Source organism: Pleurodeles waltl, chromosome 11 (genome assembly GCF_031143425.1).
Source record: "Pleurodeles waltl isolate 20211129_DDA chromosome 11, aPleWal1.hap1.20221129, whole genome shotgun sequence".
NCBI classification, from domain to species: Eukaryota; Metazoa; Chordata; class Amphibia; order Caudata; family Salamandridae; genus Pleurodeles; species Pleurodeles waltl.
Window position 1 is genome coordinate 859,401,571 of NC_090450.1, and position 14,992 is coordinate 859,416,562.

At 43.5% G+C, this 14,992-nt stretch overlaps 1 protein-coding gene across 1 annotated transcript in view; it reads right to left on the reverse strand.

Moving 5' to 3' along the window:
- Positions 1-14,992, reverse strand: part of MYO18B (myosin XVIIIB) — a 1,377,385-nt gene that overhangs the window by 493,313 nt on the left and 869,080 nt on the right. Inside the window, exon 29 of the mRNA XM_069214702.1 lies at positions 14,118-14,228. Coding sequence (XP_069070803.1) covers positions 14,118-14,228 — 111 coding nt within the window. The remainder of the gene's footprint in view (positions 1-14,117; positions 14,229-14,992) is intronic.

Here is a 14,992-nt window from a genome sequence, read left to right on the forward strand (position 1 = left end):
CAACACCCATTGAATTTTGACGCTGCCTCAGATTTACGAGTTTTCGTAAACCTGATGCAGAGCCAAAATCAAAAGCCACCCCTGGAGTGGCATTAGTATGGCACAATGAGGAGAAATGCTTTCATTTCTCCTTGTTTTTTGCTCTTTCTATGTGTACTGTATTCTGCCACACACATAGAAAGAGCAAATCGCCATTTAAGATTGTTTTTGTGCAGGAAGGTGCCACTGTGGTGCAGGGTGGCTTCGTTGGCACACGGCTGCAAATTTAGGACCAGCGCAGGGGGAAACACAGGGGTGCGCGGTATTCTTGTAAATATGGCATATCCCTGCGTTTTGAAAATAACGGTGCATGACGCTGCCAAATTTGACGCAGCGGCGCGCACCATCATTTTCTGTTAAATCTGGCCCACAGTTTTGTGTTGCGCAGCAATTACATTTTAGTTTTATCAATGTTACTCCTTAGCTTGTACTTATTCAATACTGTAATTTCGGATCACTGTTTCCTTTATAAGAATCTGAATTTGATACATAAATTACACAATCTCCAATTTATTATAGTTATTAGGCGAGAAAATGAGTAAGAAACACATTTCTAAAGTTTACTGTAGAGGCGGGCCACAATTTAAGGAATAACTGGAGCAAACATTGACAAAAATATAGGTCTTGCCTTGGCAAACATAAATGTTATATTTGTTTATCTTATTGCAAACATATGCTATAGGCATTACCACTATAAAAGTAATAACGTAAAAAGGCTGCTCTCTTAAAGTGTCACGGATAGATTCTCAAATAAAAAAAATGATCCTTGGCAAGAACAAACACAAAAGCTAAAAGGAAATTAGGGATTATCTCACCAGCCCAATTCATGAAGTAGACTACGTTTCAGGCTGACGTGTAAAAGCTAAATGCCGTCAATCACAGTAAAGAGAGTGGGCTGAAACAGTGCCCCATATTGCGATGAGGGGAATCAGCATGTTAAGCAGACCGATGGATGAAGAGAGGTGACAGGATTGCATGTATGTATGGGCATATATGTATATTTTTATTGTGTTTTTTTTCAAATAAATGAGACTGGTGAGAAATTGCAAGCATTTTTTAGACAACATCTAAAAATAAAGAAGCTGGTTCGAATTGAGTTATCTTCCCGCTAGGTAGTGTTGTTGAAGTCTGTTCAAAATGATTTGCATACATATGTAATTTTCATCCTTGAAACTATCTTCGTGCTATAATGCCATTTGTAACTCTCTTTGTTGAAGAAGTAATTCAGGAGTTATTAATAGGTAACATTTGCATTTATATAACTTTAAACTTTTATGTCCTTGCAACATTTGGATTAGCAGTTCACTGCTTTGCATTGACGCCATCTATTTCTTATTTCTGCTCGTTCTTTAATTATTTATAAGTGCTTTTGGCATTATACCTCACTGTTTTCGTTGTTTGATAATGCTCTATTGAAAAAAATATCGCTTTTCAATTATTGAAATGATTCTTCTTTTGGGCAGGAGGATGGAAAAACATGATTTGAAGTCAGGGCAACCTTGACGCACATTATTCTGTTTTTTCGTGTAACTATTTGTAGAAAGCAATTAAGAAGACAATCCTATCCAGAGGAATCATAAATAATGCGAAGCTGTAGTTTGAAAAGCAATGACTTGGCTCTGAAAATGGCACAATAAAATCAATTCACTGTGTGCACGGTATAAAAAAACAGATGTACATTAATGGCAGAAGCATGTGAAGAAATTATTTGAGAATAGCGAGGAAAATAACGAATATGGTGATTCAATTTGGATAGAAGAAGAAAAATAATAATTGAAGTGTGAAACGGGTTGAGTTAAATATGTGCTTGGGTAGATCATAAACAGAGTAGGAGTTCAAAAGGAGAGGAAGGACACAATTTTAAAGAGAAGGAAAAATGAGGTGTGTAGAAAACTTGATTTTTGTTGCAGTAGTCCCTCCAATTTGTGCCTGGATATTTGGCACAATTTTGACTAAAGTGCGCTGGGATCCTGCTGGCCAGGGCACCAGTGCCAGTATTCCTTCCCCCAAAAAAAGACAACTTGTCACTTGATCCCCAAGTGACCAGGACTTTAGCACCTCTGTAAGTCCCTAACAAGTGATATCTCTAGTACCTAGGGCACAGTTACTAAAGAGGGTCCCTAAGAGCTGCAGCATAGCTTGAACCCAAGCTATACTCATGCAGACTGCTACTGCAGGCTGTGTGACAAGATACTCTAAAAACTGAAAACAAGACACGGCACACACTTGTGTCACATGTCCCCAAACACTGCATGTAATATTTCTAAGTCACCCCTACAGCAGGCCTTACAGACCTAAGGCAGAGTGCATTATATTAGGTGTGAGGACATATCTGCATGAGCAGATATGCCCCTGTGCTTGTCAGTTCAATTACTGACAGTATAAGTGGACTGGGAAGACATTTTAAGGAATGTACTGGACACTGGTCAAAACAAGTTCTCTAACAACCTACTGGCTTCACTAAAACCCACACTGATTCCAGTGTTCCATTTATTAATGCATGCATCCAAAGAGTAACTTAGAGGTGCCTCCTGACACCCTAACAGCTACTAGTGTGCTGACTGACTGGTTCTAACCAGGCTGCCACCACTGCCTAGTTTCTGACCCCCAGGGGTTAATGCTAATGCTCTTGGGCGCTCCAGAACAAAACCTGCTCTGGCAAGGGGTGTTATACTTCCCTTCCAATGGGATGACTTGTAAATTAGCACTCCAAGGCAGGGAGCTTCAAAGATCCTACCACCTTTGGTACACAAATCTGGCTTCCCTCACAGGCAATGGGATGCCAACCCCCCTCACCAGGGCACATTTGGTACCTGAATGGGTGGGAAAATTAGCTATGCAGGAAGGGTGTTGCACTTGCAGGCTACACACACCTCTAGGGTGACCAGCCTGAAGTGAACGCAAAATTAGAAATTCCCCCTTTTTGTGTCTGGTCGAGTAAGGAATTCAGGGACAGGGTGATGCCCACTCCCCAAAGGAAGGGGTCATCTAGGGGCCGTAGTGATCCCAGGGGTAAATTGCCCATTGGCTACAACCCCTCGCTTCCCTTAACACCCCTAAATTTACTATTTAGGGGACCCTCTGATACCAGAAATTCAGATTCTGATAGACACAAAAGAAGGAGTGGACAAAGAAGACTGCTGACTCGAGAACCGAGGCGCATGACTGACATGGAGCCAACCCTGCCAGCCTCCCTGCTGCACCTGACCTGTATGGAGCAACCAACTTGACCTGCCACCGTGCAGACTCCAAGAAACCTGGGGGACTGCCAGGGCTTCACTAATTGTCGAAGAAACACCCTTGGAGTAGAAAGCTACTCACCTGCAGCTACAGGCACCAAAAAGAGCAACAGCAATACTTGGGGTACCAGAACCCCCCCAGGGCCGCCAAGGCTTGTTGTGATCAGACCGGGCACCAGCACTGAGGAAAAGCAACCTGCACAGCAAGGGACTTCAGGGACAGTGAGACCTACATCCTGAATGGCCCGATGTCCTGTTTGCCCCTCTGCTGCAGAAAGCAAGACAAAGAGAGAGCCTCCGACCTCCGCCACCCAGCACCTCAAGGTGCCTCTACACCTGTGCCCCACAGCCAGAGTCCTGGTTCCATGACCCTTCTAAGCCCACCCTTGGGTTTGCCAAGACTGGATTCCCAGTCACCACCTGCAGCCTCTTTGTGCAGGCCTCCGCCACTAGGAGTGCCTCCAGTGACAGAAATCCAACTCCTCAGGACACCTCTGCACCCGACTGCCCCAGCCTATGGAGAAGAGGGCCAAAGGTGTCCCCGTGTCCCTGAGCATCGCAAGACCTGAGCCCACTTGTTAGTTCAGCCAGACTGGACTTCCAGTTGCCACCTACTGCCTCTTTCTGCATGCCCCTTCCAACTGTGAGTGACTCCAGCACCAGATCAGATGGCAAAAGACACCATTGTATCCAGTCCAGCTCCACAGCCCGAGGTGAAGTGGACCAATGATGTCCCTATTTGCCAGAGGCCCTCAAGGGTTAAACCCCCCTGTGGATTCCCCTGGACTAAACCCCCAGGCCCAGCTTGGAGCCTCTTCCCAACTGGACCCTTCCACATAGAAGTGAATGAGACAACCCACCACTTCTCCCATTCACCACAGAGCCTCCCGAGGTGACCTGTTGTTGTGGCCTTGGACCTTGCCCCATACCCACCTTAAGTCCCAGAAAAGAAAATAAGCTACTTACTTGTAACTGCAGTTCTCCAGTATAGTTATCTTTCATAGATTCACACGTTTGAACCTTCCCCGCTGTTGAAGCGGGAGTCCCACTGTACCACTAGAAAAGCACTAAATAATATATATAACCATATGCTAAAATGCACTGGATAGCCACTGGAAAAGCCTATCCATATCCTTTTGTAAAAAAAGAAAACTTGAGCTATAACCAATCAGACAACAGCATACTGAAGAACATTCCCAAGGGATGCTGAGTTCCTCAGATTTTCAAGCACAAGTGTGATAAAAGTATCTGTGAGGAAATAAGGGAAGCCTCTCAGGGAAGGAGGGTGAGTTGCATGTGAATCTATGAAAGATACCAATACTGGAGAACTGCAGTTACAGGTAAGTAACTTATTTTTTTCTCCAGTATTCGATCATCCATAGATTCACATGCTTGAATCAGAATAGCAAGCCACTGTAACGGTATAGAAATACAAATACCCTTAGAGGAAGGCGGGTAATAATATCAGAGGTATCTGCATTACCTAGCACATAATAAAAGCTAGCACATAAAATCAAGAAAAAATGAAATAACCACATTATGTGAGATGACATAAAAAGCAAAAAGCATTACCTTTATGAGAAGAGGCTTACCTTATTGGAACAGATGACGTAAAACTGCTTGTCCTACAGCTGCATCACTACAAGCTGCCAAATCCAAGCAGTAACGCCACGTGAAAGTATGTGTGTTCTTCCATGTAGCAGCACAGCAGATGTTTTCCAAAGGGAAGACAGCAAACAGAGCAGCAGAGGAGGATATTGCCCTTATGGAATGTGCTTTAGGTTTGAGTGTGAGCAGCTTACCCACTTTAACATGGCAGAGTTGAATGGCCCATGAAATCTATTGTGCAATAGTTTTCTCTTTGACTGAAGAACCTGGTTTCTTACGATCATAGGAAACTAGCAACTGTCAGTTTTTCTAACTTGTTTAGTCCTCTGCAAATAAAATGTAAGACATCTTTGATGTCCAGAGAATGAAGAGATTTCTTACCTGATGAGCATGGATTTGGAAAAAAGGTGTGAAGGACAACAGGTGCAATTGGGATGGAACTTTCAGAATAAACCTTGGATTTGTTCTAAGGAAGAGTAGATACGTTTTTTTTATAGGGAAGGCTTGAATTTCACTCATTCTCCTACTAGAGGTGAGAGCCAAAAGTAATGCAACCTTCCAAGTAAGATATTTAAGCACGGCTTTGTGAATAGACTCAAACGATGGCTTCATAAGCTGTGAAAGGAGTACGTTAAGACTACACTCCAGTGGAGGAGCTTGAGTAGGGGGAAATGTCCTGAATAATCCTTTCATTAATTGTTTAATAATGCGGTTAGTACAAAAGGACAAAGAAATGAAAGAACATCTGAACTTTTACAGTCACATGTACCAGCCCTGATCTAGCCAGAGAGAAAGGGTAAGGCAAAACGTGCTCTGGTGATGAATTAGGAGGTTGGAGTTTGTTTCAGAGACACCAAAAACAAAAATGTTTGCATATTAATCCATAAGCTTTGTTGGTAGATTCAGCTCTTGCCCTGGATAATATATCCCTGCAATCCTGATGGATGTCTAAATCCTTGAATTTGTTGAATTCAGGAGCCATGCATGCAGTTGGAGATGCGGGTGGAGGATATGACCTTGCTCATGGTCAATAGGGTTGTTGTTACCAGAAGGCAATAGGGTTTGGATTTCGAGTGCGTAAGGTGCTCTGTGAGCTAGTGCTGGTGGGGTCAGCGCAGAGCAATGAGGAGCCATGCATGCAGTTGGAGATGCGGGTGGAGGATATGACCTTGCTCATGGTCAATAGGGTTGTTGTTACCAGAAGGCAATAGGGTTTGGATTTCGGGTGCGTAAGGTGCTCTGTGAGCCAGTGCTGGTGGGGGCAGCGCAGAGCAATGAGGATCAGGTGGCGCAGTTCTCGCTTCATTTTCATTAGAAGCCTAGTGATGAGAGGGTATGGGGGGAAAAGCATAAGCAAAGATCCCTGACCATCTTATTGAAAACACATTCCCCCATGATACTCTCTGAGGTTCCTAGCTGGTGAAGAACCAGCATTTTTGTCTCTCTTGAGAGGCGAAGAGATCTACATTTAGCATGCTCCACCTTTGGAATATGGAGTCAAGAATTGGCTGATTCAGCTCCCACTAGTGGCAGCTCTGGCTGGTTCTGCTCAGCCTATCTGCTAGATTGTCCTTCCACCGAAAGATGTTTCGCTTTGATTGAAATGCGGTATAGTAGGGCCCATTTCCAGATTCTTTGAACTTCTAGAGATAAAACGTGAGACCTCGTACCTCTCTGCTTGTTGAGCTAATGCATGCAGGTTGTGTTGTCTGTTTGTATGAGGACAGAAGATGCTTGTATCCTCAGAAGGGATTACTGTAGCACCAGAAAAATGGCTCTGAATTCTAGGAAATTGATGTGCATTTTGGAAAGTGAAACACTCCATCTGCCCCTTATTTGGAGACCCTGAAGATGGTGTTTTGGTTATCTACTGTGGAGGCATAGTCAACAGTGGAGGCGTTGACGATGAGGCATTCCTCGATGTTTTAGGAATCTCCATTGACGTTGTAGTCGTTTTTTGTGTAGCCGACGTCAACAGTGCAGTTTTTGCTGACGATGAAACTGCTGTTGACGATGAGGAGCCCCCAAGATTTCCCATGTTTCAAGGTTTTTGGAGGATCAGAGTCACCCTCAGTGAGAAATAGATGTTTTCCTTTTTGTGAGGAGCTTTGTGAGGGGTCATGCTGTGTTTTTTGGAAGCTTTTTTATGACCTTCAAGAGACTCTTGTGATTTCACCCTCTTTTTATGTTTTTCAAGAGAGGTGTGAGAGCTCGCAGTATCACCATCCTCAGAGACGATGTCAGATTTAGTTTTAAGTCTCTGTAACCATATTAGCATCCTACCCTCTCTGTCTTTAAGGGTTTTGGTTGAAAATGTGATACAACTTTTGCAATCCCTCACCCTATGATGTGGGTGCAAGCAATATATACAGTCTTTATGGGGATCCTCCTGGTGAATTTGTTTCTTACCACAAGATTGAGATGATCTGAAGAGTCCTTTCTTAGAAGAGTTCGACATGGTAAACAAGAAATAGTTGAAAATATGAGACATGTGAAGAAAACTGAGCAGAGCTCAGGAAGATTCACTGTCACACAACGTGCAGTAGAAAATCTGAGGAACTCAGCCTCTCTTCAGAATGTTCTTCAGGGTGCTGCCATCTGATTGGTTATTGCTCAAATGTAGTTATTTTTTTCAAAAGGTTATGGATAGGCTATTGCAGGGGCTATCCATTACATTTTAGCATATAGCTATATACTATTTACTGCTTCTCTAGTAATACCGTGATCTCCCACTTAAACGGCGGCTAAGGTTCAAGCATGTGAATCTATGAAAGATCCAGTACTGGAGAATAGTCCTGTAAGTCGCTGTTAAGTCGCTGAATGCAATACATGTTTTTCCCTGGTTCTGATTATCTTGGTATCTAAATTCATATACAATTAAGTGTTATTTTTAAAAATTGGTGTTGGATTTCTTTATTAATTGTGTGTCTCACTTACTGCCTTTGTGTTTGTAATACATGATAAGCAATACCCTGTGATATGCTCGCCCACACTACCACTAAAGAGAGCATTTGGGGTGTAATTTGTGCTTCTGTAATTTCTTGGGGGTTTGCTTGGACTCTTTACACAGATTACCTCTTTTTGGTCCACTATATAAAGAGGCAGCTTCCAACAGGGTGAAGTACTAAATAGAAAAGGGGTGTGAAATTTGTGTGATTTCCTTTTGAAAATTATGCACCATTTTCAAAAAATGTGGTAAAATGCAAAATTACAGGAAATACAAATTGGGAATTTGGCACTATAGCTTTATAGAGACATGCATTCTCTTGTTTCTTTTAGATTCAAGAATGCATCTTCTGTGGAAAAATAAATTCTAAACATTCAAGGGCAGCAAACAACTGCGGCTCACATTCTGTTCAACTGCATTGTTCCTGAGCTCCTTGACAGGATTTTACCTGACAGGGCATAATGGAGTAATCGGAGGAATTTTGCATAAGTAGTAACACGAAATTCAAGAAATTTGAGACAAAGCAGAACAACAGGTAAAAAATCCACAATAAATACATGATATATTCCTATAGCATCTACAACGTTCTTGTTCTAACTTAATTTAATATATATATTTTTTAAAGGGGAAATAAAGAGCTTTACTCACTGGGAGAAGCCATATTACCTAAAACACATTTTGCTAGTTATCTATCATTGCAGCATCTGCAACTACTCTTACTGTGGTAGTTCGAGTAGAGGGTCTTCATACAACAATCTGTAGCCATTCAGATAGAAGGCAAGTTCTTCAGTTCATGTTATTTCCTTTTTTACAGCAACAGCAGGTCGATCCTCTTAGAACCCCATCCTCCCTTCAACTGTACCTATCTTCTATCTTTCACTGCAGACTACACACACACATTTTGTTATATCATTCACTCTATGCTTTCCACTGTCAGAAGCATTCCAAATTCCAGTTCAAACCTACAGGGTATTGGAGCATACAGTATGCAAATGCTCCCTTTATTACAAAGAAATATACAAAGAATAGCGACTCTCTTATATGTTGTGTACAGGGACATATCTGGCTTAGACATTCACCAAACAAAAACCTGTTAAACTCAACTCTATCCATGCAGACACACAAAGACAATAAATAGCAGTCACAGGAACTCTGTGAAGGGCCAAGACATGAAGCTCCTCACACCTTATGTCAACTAAGTTGTTACTACCACAAGTCTTGCAACCTACTTCAAAATGAAGCCCTACCCACGTGTCTGCTTGCTCAGAATGATACTTCAAACATTTATGCATTCAGGACTGGTAGTGACAGATTCTCCGTCATGGGTCAGTCAGGCCACAGATCCACGTGACTTCCTTTCTTCTTAGTGAGCACAACAATTAAGATAGATTAGGCATCATATACAAGTGGTTAATCATCACATGCCAAACAATAGCCGTTTCATGGCACAGGATAGGCATCCTATGTCTGCCCCTAACTACTGATGATAATGACACTATTAGAAATGTTTTGGTGTTAGGAGGACCAGGTAAGACATTGAAACCCACCATAAAAAATCTCCCTAATGGTGTAAGAGAGAACAGGAAACTCCTTCTCTTTTGCCTCTAAAGGCCTACCTTTGAATCAGTGTTGCCACCAAAGACACCTTAACAGATATAGTCGAGTGCTGAAGGGCAAGAAATCAATGGGGTATGCCATCTGAGAGTTCCCTTTGCTTTTCCAAAATATTTTTAAAAGTCCCTCTGTGAATCATGTGGCAGAAATTAAGTTCATATCTCTTATTTCTTGCATAGTCCTGCAAATGGAACAGGTGCCTAGGCAAAGATTCCCACCCACTTACCTGTGACTAATCCTCCAACAAGCCAAGGCCCTTACTCTCTCATTTTGTTTTGCTCCTGTTTTCTCTGCCCTCTCCAAGTCTCTTTTAAGTCTTCACTCTTTTCACTCGTATCCCTTTTTGCCTCTCACCCACTTTTTCCTCCTGTTTATTCTGACCCCGGGGTGTCTTTTGACTCTATTGACTATTTTCACCTGTGCCTCTCATTTGCCCTTCACCCCTCTGAGATAGCTCCTCACCACATATTGTACCATTTTTCTGCCATTTTAGCTTTTGCACCTTTCTCCTGTTCAGTCCTTCTTTTTTTGCTTTTGTACCTCTTTCCCCCATGCAGGCTTTCTTTGTTGCACTCCCTTCAGCCCCCCTGCACATTTTTCCACTTTCCACCCCCTGCTTCTTACCTGCTCCTTTTGCTTTGTTACTTTCCCGCCTTTTCTTCCTGTGCACTCACTGCATTTCCATGCGCCCCTACCTGCCTCCCAGGTCCCTAATGGCGGCTTGAGGTGCACCAATGGCATGGCTGTCTGCACCCGTCCGCGCCTAGCCCATGCCCAGCACCAAGAACCTGGTCCAATCTCCCCCCTACGTTACTCTGCAGCAATCCTTAGGTTGCTTTACCCAAAGCACCAGTCTTGCTACTGCTGTGCTGTGTCTCATCAGTAGGAGACTTCACCTGCACCCACTGTCGATGCTCTCGCAGCCACCCACACATTTCACGCAAGCACCAGCAACACCATAAACACCATGACCAAACACCACATGCCACAGCAAACTCTCAGGACACCGCCCACTCGCATGCATGTAACTCAACACATGATTGCTCAGCAAACACGTGACTGAAATCTGGGACTTGCTGATCAGTGATGCTCCAGACCTCCTCTTCTTCATGAAGACCTTGCTCAGGCCTATATCAGCTGTCAACATCACCACAGCAGTCCCAGTGTGCTACAAGATTGTGCAACAGGATCACTTTCACAAGTCAGGAGGAGGACTCCAGCTTGTCTACAAGGAATCAATCAATTGCCCAATATCCACAAAGAATGCTGCCCCATTCTTGGAAAATCTAAATTGTAAACTGCAAATCACCAAAAACTTCTCCTTTAACAGAAGCCTCGCCTATTGAACATCTGAACCCTAGCCACCTTCACCAACTTCATCACCGGCTTCATTTTCAGGCTCACTATTGACCCCAGAGTCTATATTCTCATTGGCAAACTCAACTTCCAACTAGAAGACAGAAACAACCTCTGCTCCACAACTTGCCTTGAAAGCATGGGCAATATTGGACGCACCGGCCAATACACATTGCAGGACACACAGTGGATCCCATTTTTCACCACCAGCGACAGCATCAAATATAACTCCACCTTGGAACTCACATGGACCGACCAGTCCCTCATCCACTTTCAAATCAACACACCACAAGTCAACATTACAGTCAGCATATGAAGCCACAACTGAGGCAAAATCTCAGACTCAGATTGGTCAACACTCTCATTATGGTTCAATTGAACCCCAAAGACAACCCTGACAAGGACAGGATCAACTTCATTGACTGGATTAAGGTCTGTGCCGACTTCCTCTCCCCCATCAAAGCCAACAAGCAAAGAAGATTCAACAAGCATGCCAGCTGGTACACAGAGGACCTCTGAGACACCAAAATGCACTGTACACTGCTAGAAAGGAAACAGAGAGCCAGCCACAAAGCCATTGATAGAACCACCTACAAGCTTGGACTCAGATGCAACTACCAGCTTCTAAGAAATACAAAGAAAAGAATGCTAGTCAAATGTATTGAAGGAAGCTCCAACAGCAGCAAGGAGATCTCCTCAATTGTCAAGCATGTCTGCTCACCCTCATCCTTCATCAATGTCATACCTTCACAAAAACTCTGTGAAGACCTACCAAACTTCTTCCACAGCAAAATCTCAGACATTTAAAGCAACTTTGCAAACAAACAAAATCATCACCAACCATCGTGAATCATGACAACGAGCTGATCAAACAGACAACCCTCACCAGGGATGACGCAGCAACAATCATGTGGGCCATCCACTCAGGAGCTCCAATGGACCCATGCCCCATCACATCTACAACCTGAAAAGATCAACAATCAGCGCTGCCCTCACCCGCATCATCAACACCTCCATCGAGTCCTCCACTTTCTTGTTAGACTGGAAACATGCAGAAATCATCCCCCTCCTCAAAACTCTTTCAGAAAACCCAAAACCAACTGAGCATCTTTTCAACAATCCCCCTGCTCTCCTACCTAGCCAAAGGCATTGAAAACAAGCAACTCTCAGCCCACCTCAAGTGTCACCACCTGCTAGACAATGCCCAATCAGGATTCAGGAAGAATCACAGCACTGAAACAGCACTCATCATGGCCACTAACTACATCCGGACAGTCCTGGACTAAGAGGAAACAGCAGCCTTCATCCTTCTTGACTTCTGTGTGGATTTCAACACTGTGTCCCCAGCATGCTCACCAGACGACTCCATGTGATTGACATCCAAGGATCCACACTCAACTGGATCTGACCCTTCCTCTTAGGAAGAAACCGAAGGGTCAGACTACCAGCTTTTATAGCAGAGGCGAAGTACCTGATCTGCGTTGTCCTCCATGGATCCTGCCTCAGCCTCATCCTAATCATTCCTATTCATTGTCTTCATGACACCGCTCATCATCCAATCCAAAGGCATCCCCATCATCTCCTATGTGGACAACACCCAATTCTTCCTCTTCCTGACAGACAAGACAACCACCACCAGAACTAACTTCACCAGCTGCATGATCATGATAGCAGAGTAGATGTGAACCCACTGCGTGTAGCTCACCTCTGACAAGACGGAAGTCCTAGTCTTCTGAAACAAGACTTCCCCATGAGACTTCACATGGTATCCATTAGAGTTAGGACCACCACCAACACCCACTGGCCATGCAACAAATCTGGGGATCATCCTAGATGACAAGCTCAACATGATGGTACAAGTCAATGCAGTGAGCGCCTCCTGCTTCCACATCCTAATGAGGGGTGGGTGGTGAACTCCACTCCGCTTGCATAGTTTGCAGAGTTTTTCCCTCTCCATGCTCCGATTAGAGTGTGCGAGTTCCAAAAACATCTGTGTAACGGACCAGAGTTTTGTTTCCACATTTGTGCTCGGCAATGTTAAGTTGGTGTGCGCGAGCGAGAAAATCTTACTCAGATCACTTCCCAGCAAGATTTCTCAACACGGGTGGTTGCAGATGGTGATCACCGCTTGCATTGAGAAACCGTCAGTTTGCGTTCAGGAAGGTGCCACTTAAGTAGAAAATGTACTCGAGTGGCAGAAAAGAAGCAGTGCCCTCCTGCGCTGCACATGGTGCCGTTTGTGCTTATTTTTCAGCACTGGACAAATACCCAGTGCTAAAAATTGTCGTGACCTTACACACTCTGCTGCTAGCAGAATTCTGCATAGCACAGCAGAATCTTTTGGTCACTTCACAGAGCTCCGCGTAGCAGAATTCCACGATCTCCAACCAAACCTAATCCTAAGCATGTTACAAAAGATCTGCACATAGCTGCAGCAGAACAACAGATGGACTGTTACACAAGAACTCATCAGGATGGACTATGGCAATGCACTCTACGTCAATCTCCACACAACCCCTCCACATACTCTACACCATCCAGAATGGTGCCACAAGTCTCATACTCAACCTCTCATGCTGCACCTACATCATACCTCATCTCAAGGAGTTTCACTGGCTCCTCATTCACAAGCACAGCCAACTCAAACGTATCAAGCACACATACAAATCCTTACACAACACTGGGTCAGCATACCTCAACAGCCACATTCACTTCCACCAGCCTGCCAGACATCTATGCTCTGCCTCACTCTCACTCATGCACACACCTCAGGCATCCCCAAAAGCAGAGGAGGTCACTCATTCTTTTGCGGGCACCCTAAACTTGGAATAACCTCCCTCATCTCATCAGATCCTCTTATTCACTTATTGAGCTCTGTAAGAAGCTGAGGACCTGGCTCTTCGAATAACAGTGCAGGCATCTACATGTCTGCTCAAGTGCCTGAATACCCTCACAGGTGATAAACGCAATATGCAAATTAACATAACAATAAAACATAAAAGCCACCAATATACATATCAGAAGCCAAAGGCTTGACAATAAGGAGAAACTAAACGTGCAAGACACGCTGAACTCTTAATTGTCATGTTTTTATAACTATGGGTTGGGATGAGAGATACTGGCATACCAAAGAGATACATCAAGGCCATTATTGCAAAACTGGGGATTTTAATCTTCAAAATCAATGTCTTGAAAGTTGTTTGAATTAGGAGAGCGATATCTTCACACACTTTGATGAGCTGCATTTCTCCCACTATAGTAAAACCCACACAAAACGTAATTTTATCAATGTAGTCCATTCTGTTTTGACTTACCCTTCTTTGGCATGACTGTCTCACATCTTCTAGCTCCTCGTCCTTGTCTTCCAGTTCTTTTTGCTGAATTTGCTTCATTCTTTCTATTTCCATTTCAAACCGTAGACGCATCTATGTATGAAGAAACAAAACATATTAAAAAGTTAATGTAATTGTGTTGCATTGTAAAACATCATTAGAGGAGATTTGTTGCCTGTAAAATACCCATGGTTTTTAATACCTTCAAGCATTCAATGTTTTGACATTAGCTGAGATTTTGTCTTTTGCAACATTTATCACACCCTCAAATAGTTTAGGTTAATCAGATAAGCAATTCACTCTGAGTTTAATTTGTGTTGCAAATTAGTGTTGGTGGTCAATTTTTTTTTTTTTTTAAATATGGCTCTGCCCACTTCCACTCTTCCACTACTGGGCACAGTACTTAATTTGGAAAAAAAGTTCATATGTCTACTGTCACTCCTGTTGCTTCCACGTGTCTCAGTCAGTTTAACCCACTGCCCTTGGTGGTAGGCTGCTAGAGCCCCAATTACAAGTGGTGAAGCCGGGGGCAGAGGGATAGTAACTAAAAGTCTCTTTTAGACCCTGCTAATTGATTTATTGGTCCTCTAGGGTCACAGTTGCTGTGGTCTCTGGCACTCTGTCAGAGGACCATTTGCCCTATTTAGTAATCCTTGTTGTCTGGCAGCGGTCTCTGTGCTGTGAACAGAGGTGCAGCCCCAGAGACTCCCTACACAGGACTGAAGGTTTGCAAGCGAGCTTAATGGTTGAAACATGAGGGCATCCAACTTTTTTGTTTAGAGAAAACAAACTCCCATAGAGGAAGTAAGTTTTCTTTAAACAAAAAGATAATGACCACACTGCCATTGGACCTTGTT